Source organism: Kogia breviceps, chromosome 2, assembly GCF_026419965.1.
Source record: "Kogia breviceps isolate mKogBre1 chromosome 2, mKogBre1 haplotype 1, whole genome shotgun sequence".
Lineage (NCBI taxonomy): Eukaryota > Metazoa > Chordata > Mammalia > Artiodactyla > Physeteridae > Kogia > Kogia breviceps.
The window spans coordinates 56580746-56598672 of NC_081311.1; the positions used below are offsets into that span (position 1 = coordinate 56580746).

The following is a 17927-nucleotide window of genomic DNA, read 5'->3' on the forward strand; positions in this document are numbered from 1 at the left end:
CAGCCAAGAACGGTCTGCTGGGGGGCAGCGGTCAGGATGACACAGAGTCAGAAGACGTTCGTCTTGCCTTTTACACATTACAGGGCTACTGGGGAGACAGATACTGTGCCCCCTGGGGTGAGTCAGCCTCTGGATCACATCCATAAACTGGGATGACTTCTGTGGGTTACTCTGACCCCACTGAGGATCTCTGAGGGTTAGAGGGCTCAGGGGAGCACATGGACAGAGTTAACTATAAAAGCACCATGGATTTGTCTCTTTTTCTGGGACATTTGAGTGAGGTGCCTACTTCCTAGAAGCAGATTGGGATCTCATCAGAGGTGCTGGTGGTGGCCACTGTTCCTTGGTAATAGCATAGGGCATGGGATTCCCTTCAGGACATGTCTAGTCCTAGGGACAAGTGATGAGGGCCTGGTGTGGGCTGGGCAGTCAGAGGTCCTGGGACTTACCTGCACCCCATCCCACTTACCTTGGCCATGGGCGGCTCTCCCTGTAGCTCCTCCGAGCTGCACACCTGGGCTGGTTGAGCAGGTGCTTTAGGCAGTCGGGCAGCTTGGAAGAGGGAACTGTGTGGAGTGTCCAGCCCTGATCAGGGGAAGACGGGACACGGCCCTTGGGCCCGGCTTTGGAGCTGGCTGCCTCTGTCCTCTGCCAGCTTCTCTGGGAAGCTGTAACTGTAACTGTGTCTTCCTCTTCAGGCCGTGCCTTCCACCTTGCTCAGGCTGGCCTCTCCGTGCCCAGGGGTGGGTGACAGCTGGTGTTAGCAGAGCAGGCAAGGATGCAGAGATCAGGGCCAAAACAGTTCCATCCTGGAGGTGCCAAAGCTAGGTTGGAGGGAGGGAGGGGGACCTCAGGGTCCTCAGCCAGGACCAAGGTAGTGGATGCTGGAGCCAGACTGCCCCAGCTCTGGTCCCAGCTGTGCCTCTTACACTCTGACTTGGTGGTGTCCTCTGGGAAAGGGGGATGTAACAGGACCCACCTGGTAGGGGTGGTTGTGAGGAGCGAATGCAAGCTGAGAGCCCAGAACAGTGCCTGGCTGCCGGTGGCAGTTCACTCGTGTGAACACGAGTTCTCTTTGTCACCTTCCTCCTCCAGGCACCACCGGGAAGGCGCCGTCCCCACCGCCGCTGCTCACTGACCGGCAAGTGAATGAGAAGGTCGAGAACCTCTCCATTCAGCTGCGGCTGATGACCCGGGAGAGGAACGAGCTGCGGAAGCGCCTGGCCTTCGCCACCCACGGGACCACCTTCGACAAGAGGTGGCGACCGTGCCCCCTCCCCCGCCGGCCCGATGGACAGGGTCACCACCCTGATGCCATGGCACCCCCTGCCCCGAGGCGTACCCTTAGCTCCTGAGAGCCCTGCTGCCTGCCCGAGTGTCCTTCCCGCCACCCGCCCTTGTAGGCCTGGATGAGGGGAGCAGGGTGGAGGCTTGTTATGCTTCCTCCAGATCAAAATCGGAGTCTGTGGCCCGAATCATACAACTTGGGGACTGAGTAGTGTGTGGGGGTGTGTCCCTCCTACACTTGGCTCCTGGCAGTGGTGTGCTCTTGCTTGCCACGTGCATGTGTGTGTGTGTGTGTGTGTGTGTGTGTGTGTGTGTGTGTGTGTGTGTGTGTGGACCGGCCTCACCGCCTATCTACTGGCCTTGCAGGTGGTCATTTGGTGGGTGGTCTGGGCAACAGCTGGAGGCTCCTGGTCCCGCTTTGGTGCCTCCTCCATGGTTGGTTGGATGGCCTTGGCCTTGTCACCAGCCCTTTCCCAGGCCTCTCTGCCTCCCAGCCCTAGAGACAATATGCTTCTCTCTCTGTCCCCTGTTTGCTGCTGTGTGCAGCCCCTGCCCTAATAGAGATAGTCGGTCACCCTGTTGCCGAGCCTTTGACTGGTCTGTCCGTGGGCAAGGGCACTGCTGTCTCCTGCATACCCCGGCCTCCTTCATTGTTGAGTGGATCTTTACGTGGTTTGTAAACACGTTAGTTGTTTCCTGCCTCGTGTGTGTTTTAAAAAGTGTTGGTCCCACCTGGCTTTTTTGTTATTTTGAAGAAAACCTTTGACCACTTCTTTTTGTTGGGATTGAGAGGTAGATACCAGGGAAGGGCTGGGGAGATGCTGGCAGGGGTTCTGAGGGGAGCAGGGTTGGTTTAAGCGCTTTCCTTCAGGAGCATCAGGGGTGTGTGCCTCATCCTGAGGAGGATTTTCTGGGGTGATGTCGGGGCTCAAAGCCTGCTCCTAGAGGTCGCTTTTGTGAGGATGTGTCTCTCAGACAGACAGCTCGAGGGCAGGGCAAGAGAAGACAGTGTGCGAGTGTGTGCCGTCCACATCTGCTTTCATGCCACCGAGGCAGAGTAATGGCTGCACAGAGACTGGCCCTTTACATGAAAAGGTTGCTGATACCTGCTCTAGAGCAGGGGTTCCCAGGCTTGAGCTCGCACCAGGGTCACCTGCAGGGCTTGTTAGAGCACAGATGGCTGGCCATTCCTCCCTCCCTCCTGAGTGTCTGATTTCGGAGGTTTGGGGCTGGCCTGAGAATTTGCATTTCTAACAAGTTCCCAGGTGATTACAGTGCTGCAGGTCTGGGAACTGCTGCTCCTGGCCACTTTTCTCAATCTTGGCTGCACATTGGAGTCCCTTGGGGAGCTGAAAAATCCCCATATCTGAGTCCTACCCTCAGGGATGCTGATGTAATTGGTCTGGGCCTTGGTTGATTCATTATGTACCCAAGATTGAGAATCACCGCTCTAAGGAGAGGAGGAGCTTCATCCCAGGGACTGCTGGGCCCACTGTGCGTGCAGGCCTGGCGTGTGGCCTCCCGGGGGCTCCCAGAGAATAAGAGCACCTTCCCAGCTCTCCAGGCCCACGCAGGGAGTTCAGCAATCAAGGCCCTCAGTCCTGGGGATTCGGATTCTGTTGGTCTGGCTGTGGCCAGGACACCTGGGCTTAGCAGGCACTGGGGGGTGGGTGGGTGGGGTGTTGTGTTGGTGGTATGCAGGAGACCAGTGTTTGGGAATTGCTGGGCTGGAGTGACCTAGGACGTGGCTTCCCAGGGAAAGACATTCTTGTCATTGTGATCCCGGGGCCAGTGTTCACTGGGCTGTTTGCCGTCTGGGCCAGGCCCTACCACAGGCTGAATCCGGACTACGAGAGGCTGAAGATCCAGTGTGTCCGGGCCATGTCAGACCTGCAGAGCCTGCAGAACCAGCACACCAACGCCCTGAAGAGGTGCGAGGAGGTGGCCAAGGAGACCGACTTCTACCAGTGAGTGGGGCCTGCCCGGCCAGGGTTCCCAGCGTGTCCAAGGAACCTCTGCCTCTTGCCAGTCTTCAGTTCTGGACCTGAAGCCTGGGGTTCTGGTCCCATCCCGCCTCTGCCACATAGCAAGAGGTGGGCCTTAAGCACGTGGGTTTGTGGCTTTGGGCCTCAGTTTTCCATACCATCCATTGCCAGCTTCAGAAGCACGGTTGGTAGGAAAGGGGTCGAATGTGCGAGACAGTAGGCCAGGCAGATCACTGTGGACCTCTGGGTCCCTGCTGGGGCTCTGCTGCCACAGGAGAGGCAGATGGGGCATGTTCCCCTTTGGTCTCCTGGTGCCCCTCTGAGGGCATTTGCCTGCCCACCTACTGACATTTGCCCAGGCCTCAGCACTTGGAGGTGTCAGGTCCATGCCAGGTAGGGGCTTATCTCCTTTCCTTGGCCTTCACATGTGTGCCATTGTGGTGTCAGGCTCTTAAAAAAAATAGTTTGGGTCTTTCTGGCATGTGGCTGACAGCAGGCTTTGGCCTGCCTCTGCATGCTGCTGACCTGTCTGGTGTGCTGGGGGTACTAGGACCTGGAGGGGGTGCTGGTGCCTCGGATGGGAGTTGGAAGCTGGCTGGGCTCACTGTGTGTCGTGTGGGATTTCAGCACGCTCCACAGCCGGCTCCTGAGCGACCAGACCCAGCTGAAGGATGATGTGGACATGCTGAGACGGGAGAACGGACAGCTGCTACGGGAACGTAACCTGCTCCAGCAGTCGTGGGAGGACATGAAGCGGCTCCACGAGGAGGACCAGAAGGAGATCGGTGACCTTCGGGCCCAGCAGCAGCAGGTAGAACCGGGCTGGGCGGTGGGGGGCGGACCCAGGTCAGGCATTCATCCACTCACCGTCCATTTACCAAACCCCTGCCCCTCCCCCCACATACCTACCATCTCATCTACCCACCCACCTACCTACCTACCTACCGTCTACCCACCTACCACCCACCATCCACATAGTCATCTACTTGCCTATCACTCACCATCCATCCATGCATCTGTCCCCTTATCCACCTACTCATCTGCCACCCATCCATTCCCCCACCCACTGTCCATCTACCTGCTGACCTACGCACACCCATCTTATCCACCCACCCGAGTGTCCATGTGATTTTACTTAGCAAGTATTTTTGGTGTCAGCCTTCTGTGAGGCATTGGGCCAGCTGTGAGCCAACATTCAACCCTTGTTTTCCTGGACTCTGCAATCCAAGGGGGCATACAAATGTTAATCAAATAACCACACACATTCTGTATCGTTATGAATATTGCAAGGACTACCAAGAAGGAGGTTCTGTGTGCTGTGTCACAGGAATTCAACTTAGTCTGGGAGCTTTGGGCATCTATAGCTTCTTTCCTTTGTATGGATTGTGTGAGATTACAGATGGAAAGAAACTTGAAAATATTAAAATCCTGTGCAAATACAAGATGGTAACGGTTACCATCGTTATTTTGGGGGGAGAGTATGTCCTGCTGCCCTTGCTGCTCTCTGCGTTCGAGGTTAGTTTCTTCACTTTGCCCAGCTCTTGTTTCACATTGACAGCAGTGCGTGAGGAGCAGGCCAGTCAGAACACCGCTTCCTGTGAATGATGTAGTCCAGTGCCTCTTCTCTCGTAGCTTATGGTCTGGAACTGCCTGGGCTGCCCAGGGACGTGGCAAGGACTGATGATGCTCTGTGTCCATAGACGGTTGGACGTTTGGGGTTGGAAGACAGTCCCAGGCAGAGGCAGGGTGTCCTCCTAGCATTGCAGCATAGGTCCGATTAAGCAGAGCCCCTTCCCATAAATCAGAAACATTTATGGTTCCCCAGTTAAAGCAGGACCGTTGGGGCTTGACTGACACAAAGCCAGTATATAACGATCTGAACTCACCTGGTAATTTAGCATGATGTTGCCTTTGTTGCTTTTGTTTTCATTTACAGTTGAAATTTTTGAAATTGTGAGATTATTGCAAACTTACAGAAGAGTTGCCAATACAGTACAAAGAATTTTTCTCCTGTATCATTCAAGAATAAGTTGCCAACCTGGTGCCCCGTCACCCCTGAACATGTAAATGTATACTTCTTGCAAACAGGGATAGTCTCCTGTATAAAAGTGACAGTGACACATCAGGAATTAACGTTGATATGTACTACTGTCTAATCGTCAGACCCCAGTCAAATTTTGCCAGTTGTCTCAATAATGTCTTTAATAGGAAAAGGATCCCACTCAGAATAATGCACTGCATTTAGTTGTCCTGTCTCTTTGGTCTCCTTCAGTCTGGAACAGGTCCTCAGGCTGTGACCTGCATGACCTTGATGTTTTGGAAGATTACAGGCTAGTTATTTTCTAGGTTGTCCATCAACCTGGATTTGTTGGATCCCCGTGGTTGGGTGAGTTTTTGCATCTTAGGCAGGAATGTCACAGAAGTGGTGCTGCCTTTTTCTCATTGCATCCTGTTGATTGAGACTTGGCTGGATATGACTTATTACTAATGATGTTCACTTTGATCATTTGACTAAGGTGGTGTCTCTAGGCTTCTTCTCCACTGTAGTGATACTTGTTTTCCCTTTCTACACCCCCATACCTACACACACACTCATGGTTTCCTGTTTTACTCAGTGAGTTGTATACCACTGTGGCCACGGGGAGCCCCTTCAAGCTTGCTTGTCTGTCTTTTTGACATGTCCCCTCATGCTTTGAGCACTTTCTTGATTTCTGGCACAAGAAGATGTTCCAGGTTCATTTTCTAATTTCCCTGCCCTAGTCCTGGAAATCAAACATTTCTCCTAGGAGTCCTCATTCCCTTTAGTGGAAAATGTTATTTAGAAGCATGATCTGAGTGCTGGGTGTACTTGATGTACTCATTGCTCCTGAGGTGTAATGGCTCCAGGCCCTCTCAGTGGACAGAATAAGGAATATCTGAGTACACCACCACCACACCGCCCCCCAGCCCCCCGCCACCACACACACTCATACCTATTTCCAGGTGTCTCTCTCCCTCTTCCTATTTATACCTTCAATATGTAATATGTATATTGGAAACCATGAATTCACAGTGACATTTCCAGTTCCAGTCCAGTACTACAATATAACAGGGCTCATTCTTGTTTTCTTCGTTTCCATTTTTGTAACTCCATTTCCTAGTAGCGAGAAACCTGGTTCTGATGATTCTTAATCTCTTTACTTGGTCAGTCTCCCGGGAGTACCTGCCTGACTTCCCCTCTGCCACCTCCCTCCCACGCCGTCCCCACTTCTGACCCGCCGTGGGACCCCCATGTGCCTATGCAGGGCCCCTCCGCATCCCATGCAGGCTCCGATGGCCACTCTAGGGCAACCCTTGACCAATGGAGCCTCCTGCCCTACTCTGCCTTACCAAATGGCTGTAAGGTTAAATAGTTCAAAAAGGGGAAGGGCAGTGCTTTCTTCATGTTTTTATACTATTTTTTAAATTGCAAAATTAATATGCATTTTGTGAAGACGGTGGAGTAGAAGGACATGCTCTCACACCCTCTTGCGAGAACAGCAGAATCATAACTAACTGCTGAATAGTCATCGGCAGGAAGACACTGGAACTCACCAAAAAAGATACCCCACATCCAAAGACAAAGGAGAAGCCACAATGAGACTGTAGGAGGGGCGCAGTCACAATAAAATCAAATCCCGTAACTGCTGGGTGGGTGACTCACAAACTGGAGAACACTTATAGCACAGAAGTCCACCCACTGGAGTGATGGTTCTGAGCCCCACGTCAGGCTTCCGAACCTGTGGGTCTGGTAACGGGAGGAGGAATTCCTAGAGAATCAGACTTTGAAGGCTAGCAGGATTTGATGGCAGGACTTCGACAGGACTGGGGGAAACAGAGACTCCACTCTTGGAGGGCACACACAAAGTAGTGTGCGCATCGGGACCCAGGGGAAGGAGCAGTGACCCCAGGGGAGACTGAACCAGACCTACTTGCTAGTGTTGGAGGGTCTCCTGCAGAGGCGGGGAGTGGCTCTGTCTCATCATGAGGACAGGGACACTGGCAGCAGAACTTCTGGGAAGTTCTCCTTGGCCTGAGCCCTCCCAGAGCCTGCCATTAGCCCCACCAAAGAGCCCAGGTAGGCTCCAGTGTTGGGTTGCCTTAGGCCAAACAACCAGCAGGGAGGGAACCCAGCCCCACCCATCAGCAGTCAAGCGGATTAAAGTTTTACTGAGCTCTGTCCACCAGAGCCACACCCAGCTCTACCCACCACCAGTCCCTCTCATCAAGCCTTTTAGATAGCCTCATCCACCAGAGGGCAGACAGCAGAAGCAAGAGGAGCTACAATCCTGCAGCCTGTGGAATAAAAACCACATTCACAGAGAGATAGACAAGATGAAAAGGCAGAGGGCTATGTACCAGATGAAGGAACACGATAAAACCCCAGAAAAACAACTGAATGAAGTGGATGGAGACAGGCTACCTTCCAGAAAAAGAATTCAGAATAATGATAGTGAAGATGATCCAGGACCTTGGAAAAGAACGTAGGCAAAGATCGAGAAGATGCAAGAAATGTTTAACAAAGACCTAGAAGAATTAAAGAGCAAACACCTGGAAGAATTAAAGAACAAACAAACAGAGGTGAACAATACAATAACCGAAATGAAAACTACACTAGAAGGAATCAGTAGCAGAATAACTGAGGCAGAAGATCGCATAAGTGACCTGGAAGACAGAATGCTGGAATTCACTACTGCGGAACGGAATAAAGAAAAAAGAATGAAGAGAAATGAAGACAGCCTAAGAGACCTCTGGGACAACATTAAACACACCAAAATTCGCATTACAGTGGTCCCAGCAGGAGAAGAGAGAGAGAAAGGACCCAAGAAAATATTTGAAGAGATTATAGTCAAAAACTTCCCTAACATGGGAAAGGAAATAGCCACCCAAGTCCAGGAAGCACAGTGAGTCCCATACAGGATAAACCCAAGGAGAAACACGCCAAGACACATAGTAATCAAATTGGCAAAAATTGAAGACAAAGAAAAATTATTGAAAGAAGCAGGGAGCAACAACAAATAACATACAAGGGAACTCCTATAAGGTTAACAGCTGATTTTTCAGCAGAAACTCTATAAGCCAGAAGGGAGTGGCATGATATACTTAAAGTGATGAAAGGGAAGAACCTACAACCAAGATTACTCTACCTGGCAAGGATCTCATTCAGATTCGATGGAGAAATCAAAAGCTTTACAGACAAGCAAAAGCTAAGAGAATTCAGCACCACCAGGCCAGCTCTACAACAAATGCTAAAGGAACTTCTCTAAGTGGGAAACACAAGAGAAGAAAAGGACCTACAAAAACAAACCCAAAACAATTAAGAAAATGGTCATAGGAACATAACATATCGCTAATTACCTTAAACGTGAATGGATTAAATGCTCCCACCAAAAGACACAGGCTTGCTGAATGGATACAAAAACAAGACCCGTATATATGCTGTCTACAAGAGACCCACTTCAGACCTAGGGACACATACGGACTGAAAGTGAGGGGATGGAAAAAGATATTCCATGCAAATGGAAATCAAAAGAAAGCTGGAGTAGCAATACTCATATCAGATAAAATAGACTTTAAAATGAAGAATGTTACAAGAGACAAGGAAGGACACTACAATAATGATCAAGGGATCAATCCAAGAAGAAGATATAACAATTATAAGTATATATGCACCCAACATAGGAGCCCCTCAATACATAAGGCAAGAGCTAACAGCTATAAGAGAGGAAATGGACAGTAATGCAATAATAGTGGGAGACGTGGACAGATCATCCAAACAGAAAATTAATAAGGAAACACAAGCTTTAAATGACACAGTAGACCAGATAGATTTAATTGATATTTATAGGACATTCCCTCCAAAAACAGCAGATTACACTTTCTTCTCAAGTGCACACAGAACATTCTCCAGGATATATCACATCTTCTGTCACAAATCAAGCCTGAGTAAATTTAGGAAAATTGAAATCATATCAGGCATCTTTTCTGATCACAATGCTATGAGATTAGAAATGAATTACAGGGGAAAAAAACCTTAAAGAAACACAAACACATGGAGGCTAAACAATACATTACTAAATAACCAATAGATCACTAGAAGAAGAAATCAAAGAGGAAATCAAAAAATACTTAGAGGGCTTCCCTGGTGGTGCAGTGGTTGAGAGTCCGCCTGCCGATGCAGGGGATGTGGGTTCGTGCCCCAGTCCAGGAGGATCCCACGTGCCGTGGAACGGCTGGGCCCGTGAGCCATGGCCCCTGGGCCTGTGCATCCAGAACCTGTGCTCCGCAACGGGAGAGGCCCGCGTACCACAAAAACAAAAACAAACAAACAAAAAACTTAGAGGCAAATGACAATGAAAACACAATGATCCAAAACCTATGGGATGCAGCAAAACCAGTTCTAAGAGGGAAGTTTATAGCTATACAAGGCTACCTCAAGAAACAACAAAAGTCTCAAATAAACGACCTAACCTTACACCTAAAGGAACTAGAGAAAGAAGAACAAACAAAACCCAAAGTTAGCAGGAGGAAAGAAATCATAAAGATCAGAGCAGAAATAAATGAAACAGAAACAAACAAAACAGTAGCAAAGATCAATAAAACTAAAAGCTGGTTCTTTTTTTTTTTTTTTTTTTTTGCGGTATGCGGGCCTCTCACTGTTGTGGCCTCTCCCGTTGCGGAGCACAGGCTCCGGACGCGCAGGCCTAGCGGCCATGGCTCACGGGCTTAGTTGCTCCGCGGCATGTGGGATCTTCCCGGACCAGGCCACGAACCCGTGTCTCCTGCATCGGCAGGCGGATTCTCAACCACTGCGCCACCAGGGAAGCCCAAAGCTGGTTCTTTGAGAAGGTAAACAAAATTGATAAACCATTAGCCAGACTCATCAAGAAACAGAGGGAGAGGTCTCAAATCAATAAAATTAAAAATGAAAAAGGAGAAATTATAACAGACACTGCAGAAATACAAAGCATCCTAGGAGACTACTACAAGCAACTCTATGCCAATAGAATGGACAACCTGGAAGAAATGGACAAATTCTTAGAAAGGTATAACCTTCCATAACTGAACAAGGAAGAAATAGAAAATATGAACAGACCAATCACAAGTAATGAAATTGAAACTGTGATTAAAAGTTTTCCAACAAACAAAAGTCCAGGACCAGATGGCTTCACAGATGAATTCTATCAAACATTTAGAGAAGAGCTAACACCCATCCTTCTCAGTCTTCCAAAGAATTGCAGAGGAAGGAACACTTCCAAACTCATTCTGTGAGGCCACTATCACCCTGATACCAAAACCAGACAAAGATACTACAAAAAAAGAAATTACAGACCAATATCACTGATGAATTATAGATGCAAAAATCCTCAACAAACTACTAGCAAACAGCATCCTGCAACACATTGGAAGGATCATACACCATGATCAAGTGGTGTTTACCCCAGGGATGCAAGGATTCTTCAGTATACGCAAATCAATCAATGTGATACGCCATATGAACAAATTGAAGGATAAGAACCATATGATCATCTCAATAGATGGAGAAAAAGCTTTTGACAAAATTCAACACCCATTTTATGATAAAAACTCTCCAGAAAGTGGGCACAGAGGGAACCTACCTCAACATAATAAAGGCCATATATGACAAATCCACAGCCAACATCGTCCTCAGTGGTGAAAAACTGAAAGCATTTCCTCTAAGATCAGGAACAAGAAAAGGATGTCCACTCTCGCCACTGTTTTTCAACATAGTTTTGTAAGTCCTAGCCACAGCACTCAGAGAAGAAGAAAAAGAAATAAAAGGAATACAAATGGGAAAAGAAGAAATAAAACTGTCACTGTTTGCAGATGACATGATACTATACATACAGAATCCTAAAGATGCCACCAGAAAACTACTAAGAGCTAATCAATGAATTTGATAAGTTGCAGGATACAAAATTAATGCACAGAAATCTCTTGCATTCCTGTATACTAAATGATGAAAAATCTGAAAGCAAAATTAAGGAAACACTCCCATTTACCATTGCAACAAAAAGAATAAAATGCCTAGGAATAAACCTACTTAGGGAGGCAAAAGACCTTTATGCAGAAAACTGTGAGACACTGATGAAAGAAATTAAAGATGATACCAACAGATGGAGAGATACACCGTGTTCTTGGATTGGAAGGATCAATATTGTGAAAATGACTATCCTACCCAAAGCAATCTACAGATTCAGTCCAATCCCTATCAAATTACCAATGGCATTTTTGACAGAACTAGAACCAAAAAATCTTAAAATTTGTATGGAGACCCAAAAGACCCCGAATAGCCAAAGCATTCTTGAGGGAAAAAAGTGGAGCGGGAGGAATCAGACTCCCTGACTTCAGACTATACTACAAAGCTACAGTAATCAAGACGATATGGTACTGGCACAAAAACAGAAATATAGATCAATGGAACAGGATACAAAGCCCAGAGGTAAACCCACACACCTATGGTCAACTAATCTATTACAGAGGAGGCAAGGATATACAATGGAGAAAAGACAGCCTCTTCAGTAAGTGGTGCTGGGAAAACTGGACAGCTATATGTAAAAGAATGGAATTATAACACTCCCTAGCACCATACACAGAAATAAACTCAAAATGGATTAGAGACCTAAATGTAAGACTGGACACTATAAAACTCTTAGAGGAAAACATAGGAAGAACCGCTTTGACATAAATCACAGCAAGATCTTTTTTGATCCACCTCTTAGAGTAATGGAAATAACAACAAAAATAAACAAATGGGACCAAATGAAACTTAAAAGGTTTTGCACAGCGAAGGAGACCATAAACAAGATGAAAAGACACCCCTCAGAATGGGGGGAACTATTTGCAAATGAATCAACGGACAAGGGATTAATCTCCAAAATATATATAAACAGCTCATGCAGCTCAATATTAACAAAACAAACAGCCCAATCCAAAAATGGGCAGAAGACCTAAATAGACATTTCACCGAAGAAGACATACAGATGGCCAAGAAGCACATGAAAAGCTGCTCAACATCACTAATTATTAGAGAATCAAAACTACAATGAGGTATTACCTCACAGTGGTCAGAATGGCCATCATGAAAAAATCTACAAACAACAAATGCTGGAGAGGGTGTGGAGAAAAGGCAACCCTCTCGCACACTATTGGTGGGAATGTGGAGAACAGTAAGGAGGTTCCTTAAAAAACTAAAAATAGAATTTCTATATGACCCAGCAATCCCACTACTGGGCATATACCCAGAGAAAGCCATAATTCAAAAAGACACGTGCACCCCAGTGTTCATTGAAGCACTGTTTACAATAGCCAGGTCATGGAAGCAACCTAAATGCCCATCGACAGATGAATGGATAAAGAAGATGTGGTACATGTATACAATGGAATATTACTCAGCCATAAAAAGGAACGAAATTGGGTCATTTGTAGAGATGTGGATGGATCTAGAGACTGTCATACAGAGTAAAGTAAGTCAGAAAGAGAAAAACAAATATCGTCTATTAACGCATATATGTGGAACCTAGAAAAATGGTACAGATGAACCGGTTCATCACAGTGTTTGGCAGAAATTGAGACACAGATGTAGAGAACAAATGTATGGACACCAAGGGGGGAAAGCGACAGCAGATGGGGGTGGGGGTGTGATGAATTGGGCGATTGGGTTCGACATGTATACACTGATGTTTATAAAATGGATGACTAATAAGAACCTGCTGTATAAAAAAATAAATAAAATAAAATTCAAAAATTCAAAAAAATATGCATTTTGTAACACAATAAAAGAATCAAACAATACAGACATTTAAAAAATAAAAGAATTCCTCTTGTAGTCTCGCTCCACGGAAATAACTAACCATAGCTATGTCACTTTGAAAAGTTTGAGATTTATATCTGTACACATAGAACCCTTTATATCTTGTTAACGTATTTGAGAAAATGGAATTGCACTGTTCCTTTTGTTGCTAACATTGTATTTTTGCTGAATATGTCACATGCGTCTTTCTATTTCAGTACAGATTCTCGAGACTTCCTTGTTTCTAACTGCTGCAGGGTATTGAGTTACATAGGAGCATCATCATTGATTTAACCAGTCTCCTATTGACTGACCTTTGGACTAGTTTCAGTATTTTCCCATTATAAACTATGTTCTATTGAAAAATTTGTTTCTGTGCCTTATTTTGTTTCTCTCATGTTTGTTGAAGCCTTTTGCGGAGTACACAGTCCAGGCTCCGTGCAGGCCGCTAAGCTGGATATACTTGGAGACACCTGGCGTCTTATCCACGAGCCCTCTGGTTAGGGGGCTTGGTTGTGTGGGGGTAGTCTGGTGGTGGGCGTGGGTAAGCCTGGCCCAGCGGTGGTAACAGGAAGGTTCCTGGAAGGGGAGGTGAGTGCAGACCAGGGCAGCAGGGGCAGAAAGCCCCGCAGCACAGCAGGGGCGTCCGCTGCCTACCTGCTGCACCATCTCAGAGGAGCAACTCACACTCTCCACCTCCCTCTCCTCTGTCCTTTAACCTTCCAGCCCTGGAGGGGGCGGGGTGGGGGCGGTGCTCTGGGATCATTGCTTGAAGGATGAAGTGAGGCACCAAGGAGAAAGTACTGCACCCGCATTTTCTTCTGGGGGTGGTGGAAATGTTCTGCAGTTAGACAGTGGCAGTTGCTGCACAACTTTGTGGATTCACGACCTTGTGAATATTCCAAAAACCATTGAATTGTGCACTTTATTTTTTATTTTTTTATTTTTTTATTTATTTTTTTTTTTGCGGTATGCGGGCCTCTCACTGCTGTGGCCTCTCCCGTTGCGGAGCACAGGCTCCGGACGCACAGGCTCAGCGGCCATGGCTCACAGGCCCAGCCGCTCCGCGGCACGTGGGATCTTCCCGGACCAGGGCACGAACCCGCGTCCCCTGCATCGGCAGGCGGACTCTCAACCACTGCGCCACCAGGGAAGCCCGAATTGTGCACTTTAAAGGGTGAATTATATGGTATGTGATTTATATCTCAAAATAAAAGACTCCAGTTACCACTTTGTCATAAAAAAACCAAAAACCTGCCCTCTTGAGGCATGATGTTTTATTGCCGCCCATTCTCTGACTTCCCTCAGGACCCAAACAGCTTGTACACGCATCTAGGCCAAGATGATCGCCTCCTGTCCCCTGCTTCCTGTCCCCCTACAAGTGACCTGGGAAGGCTTTCTCCCTGATACTTCCATCTTACTCCTCTTCTCGTTTTCCTATAGCGGTGAGCTTTGGAGGGGGGCAGTTGATTACAGTGGTCAGTGACTTTCCCCGGTTCTCTTCAGCTGGACCGGTGCCCCTTAGCAAGTGGCCTGGGGGCCACCTGAGGACCCCCCCCCCCAGGAGAGAAGGGCCCACCCAGTGCCTCCGGTGAGGGTGAGGGGTGTGTCTGAGCTGCCAGGCCACCTGCTCTCCCCAGCCAGTGCCTTAGCATTTTCACCAGGTCTGGGACGGGTGCTGGGCTATGAAAAGCTCAGGTCTTGGGTAGGCCAACAGCCGAGAAAGCAGGGCACATGGGGGTGGCCACAGGTCTCCTCCCTTCAGGCCCTGGGGCCAAAGGTTGACCTCACTGGACAAGGCCGGTTTTGTTGCCTGGTTCCTCCCACGCCTTGTTAAGTTGAAGAGGCCCTTGCGGGGGTAAGTGGTTCTGTTTGACTTGCATGTTTGCTTGAGGGATTTGTGGGCTCCCAGCCTTCTACATGATTTATCTCGGAGGAAATGAGGCAGCTATGTGGGAGGGCACTGTGGGCCTGGGGCCTGGGACCTCTCCCTCGAGAGCAGCAGACAGGTGGTTTTTCTCATGCATTTGCATGTGTGCGTGCGTGCCTGTGTGTGTGTGGCCGGGGGGAGCGTGGTATGGCAGTTCCATCTCCACGGGACCGCAGTCAGAATGCACCATCTGGATGCCCAAGTGTTCCGGGGCGGAGATGGCCAAACCTTGGTGGGGGAGCAATGTAGCGGGTAGTTTTGCATCTCCTTTCTTTACAATAATGGATATTCTTTGGTTAAAAAACAAAAATCTTCAACAACAGTGAAGTCACCCACCCCCACCTCAGCCCTGGTGTCACTCCCTGGAGGTGACTGACCTCTCTGCACCACTTGGGATAGTTCCTTGTGGACATTTGGTATGTCATACTTAACACACAAAGTTTTGTTTTTTATTTTCTGCCACCTGCCTTTTTTTTTTTTTTTTTAACTGTGCAGTATATCATGGGTCACCTTGTATTTTCTGTAAATTTGGAGCCTACAACAAGATATTTCATAGTTTAGTTGTCAGTAATTTATTAACCCCATTCTTTGTGTGTTGGGAATCTTGGTAGTCTGCACTTTTTCCCATTACAAATTATTTTTTGATGGGCACCCTTAAATATGTCTTTATGTTCCTTTGTGCATGTTTTTCTGAAGTTTGATTCGTAAAAGGTACAATTGCCAGGTTCAAAGCAGTGCTTTTCTTTTTTAAAAAAAATAGGTTCTGCCAATTTATTTGGTAAACTTAAGGCTCCAGGAAAGTTCCCTCTCCTCCTTCTGGCCCTGTCACCTGTCTTTAAATATACATTTTTCTTTGGTGATTCATGAAAGTTAACTTCTTTTCTCAGATAACCCAAGAAAGGGATTTCTTAGTCTTCAAAGAGCTTGGCTCTCAGAGAAGCCCAGAGTGTTTCTCACCAGTGTTGAGCAGGATATAAGGACGGCTCTGTTCTTGGCCTCCTTGAGGGGAGCAGCTCAGGCTGTGGCTGTCTTGGTGTGTGGATGGGACCAGACCCTGGGTTTGTGCCTCCCCTGGGTCACTTTCACCCCCTCCTCACAGGCCGGAGGAGAGTCATCTCTAAATACTGCTGCCTGCATGAGCGGAGAAGTTTATCACCTTTTTCATTTTAGAATCCCGAGCCAGATTTAAATATTCTGTCTCTCAGACTACTGTTAGCCTTAGCTGGGAAGCTAAACATTTGACTGTTAGTGTGTGTGTGCCTAACTGTCTACCAAGAACATAATCTTATAACAGTAAAAAGGAAAAATTCTAGACTGATTAAGATAGTTTTTCAAATCCTCTGGAGTTAACTGTGACTGTGGTTTTCCCAAATTTCTTCAGAGGCTTTGGATTACACTAGCACAGGCATGATTCTCTGCCCTGCTTGTAGAGAAAAGCTGAGAAGTGTTAGGGGCCCCATGAGCCTCTGAATATCCGGGTGCTGTCGTATGGGAAAGAGCCTGTTCTTGAGACTCCAGGGCTAGGATGAGAGGTTAGGAGTTGAGGAAAATGGATAGCTCATAATAAGCAAGGCCTTCTCATGTGGAGCTTTCACCTGTGGAATGGGCAGCTGAGACAGCACAGGGTATCAGTCTGATCTCCCCAGGGTCGTCTCTTCTGGTCCCGGATCCTACTGAGTTAGCAGGGCTGGGTGGGGCATCAGAAAGGATCCCAGGGCTTCCCTGGTGGCGCAGTGGTTGAGAATCCGTCTGCTGATGCAGGGGACACGGGTTCGAGTCCCGGTCCAGGAAGATCCCACATGCCGCGGAGCGGCTGGGCCCGTGAGCCATGGCCGCTGAGCCTGCGCGTCTGGAGCCTGTGCTCCGCAACGGGAGAGGCCACAACAGTGAGAGGCCCGCGCACCACAAAAAAAAAAAAAAAAAAAAGAAAGGATCCCAACCTTTCTGATTTTGGTTCTGGGTTTGTTCTGGGATTTTCTCTGATTGACCCTGTCTCACCAGAAAATTGTGATCCATCCTGGCAGCAGATTCACTCTGCCCTCAGTTGCCTCTGGATTGTCATACAGACCCCATCCAAGCACACCTCACCGTTGGGGCATTTGGGGGCTACTTCTTGGTGAAGAGAGGCCAAACCGCGGTGTTGACTCCAGATTCTGTTGTGTACCAGTGCAGGTGGGCTCTGCTGGGCCAGTGCCCAGAACAGGGTTTTTCTTTGCATTGTTTCAAGGCAGTCTTTAAAATTAGGTTTTATTTTATTAATATGTGGGGTGATATTTAATTTATATTTTATTTATTAATTTTTTTTAAAAAAATTGAAGTATAACTGACATGTAACATTGTATTAGTTTCAGGTGTACTATATTACGATTTGATATTTGTATACATTGCGAAATGATCACCACAGTAAGTCCAGTTAATGGAGTCTTAACCCCTGGACCACCAGGGAAGTCCCAGAGCTAGTTTGTTTCTTGAATGAAGCTTGGAAGGCTGGACAACTGTGGAAGCGCATTTGGCTGTCTACTCAGGCCTGCCACCTTGTGGGAAACTCTGGGAATGGCAGCAGTGCTTTTGTTACGTAGTAAACCACACGGGGCTCTTTTGGAGCCTTGGGCTTCTTACCTGGCTAGGAGATGTTTAGAGAATAAAACATTTGGAGTGATTTTTAATTGGAATGTTTGAGGTACTGCCCACAAGACAGGGCAGTCTGGTCTAGAAGCTGGTTCTTTTCCAGATGTGACCCTGAAGGCAGGAGAGCTCTCCCCTGGCGCTGTGTGTCCTGGTCATGTGTGGGCACGTCCTTGTGGGATGCCCTTCTCACCTCTCAGTAGTGGGCACTATGTCAGCTGATGTCCTTGCTGTCCTCCAACCCTCATTGTCTGCACCTGGACAAATT

The 17927-nt window shown here is 47.7% G+C and overlaps 1 protein-coding gene across 8 annotated transcripts in view; it reads left to right on the top strand.

The window, feature by feature from the left end:
* DLG5 (discs large MAGUK scaffold protein 5) overlaps positions 1-17927 on the top strand; it is a 134903-nt gene that overhangs the window by 63263 nt on the left and 53713 nt on the right. For all 8 annotated transcript variants that reach the window (XM_067025273.1, XM_059053112.2, XM_067025270.1 and 5 more), the window contains 3 exons: positions 1096-1258; positions 3111-3254; positions 3900-4083. In XM_067025273.1, coding sequence (XP_066881374.1) covers positions 1096-1258; positions 3111-3254; positions 3900-4083 — 491 coding nt within the window. The remainder of the gene's footprint in view (positions 1-1095; positions 1259-3110; positions 3255-3899; positions 4084-17927) is intronic.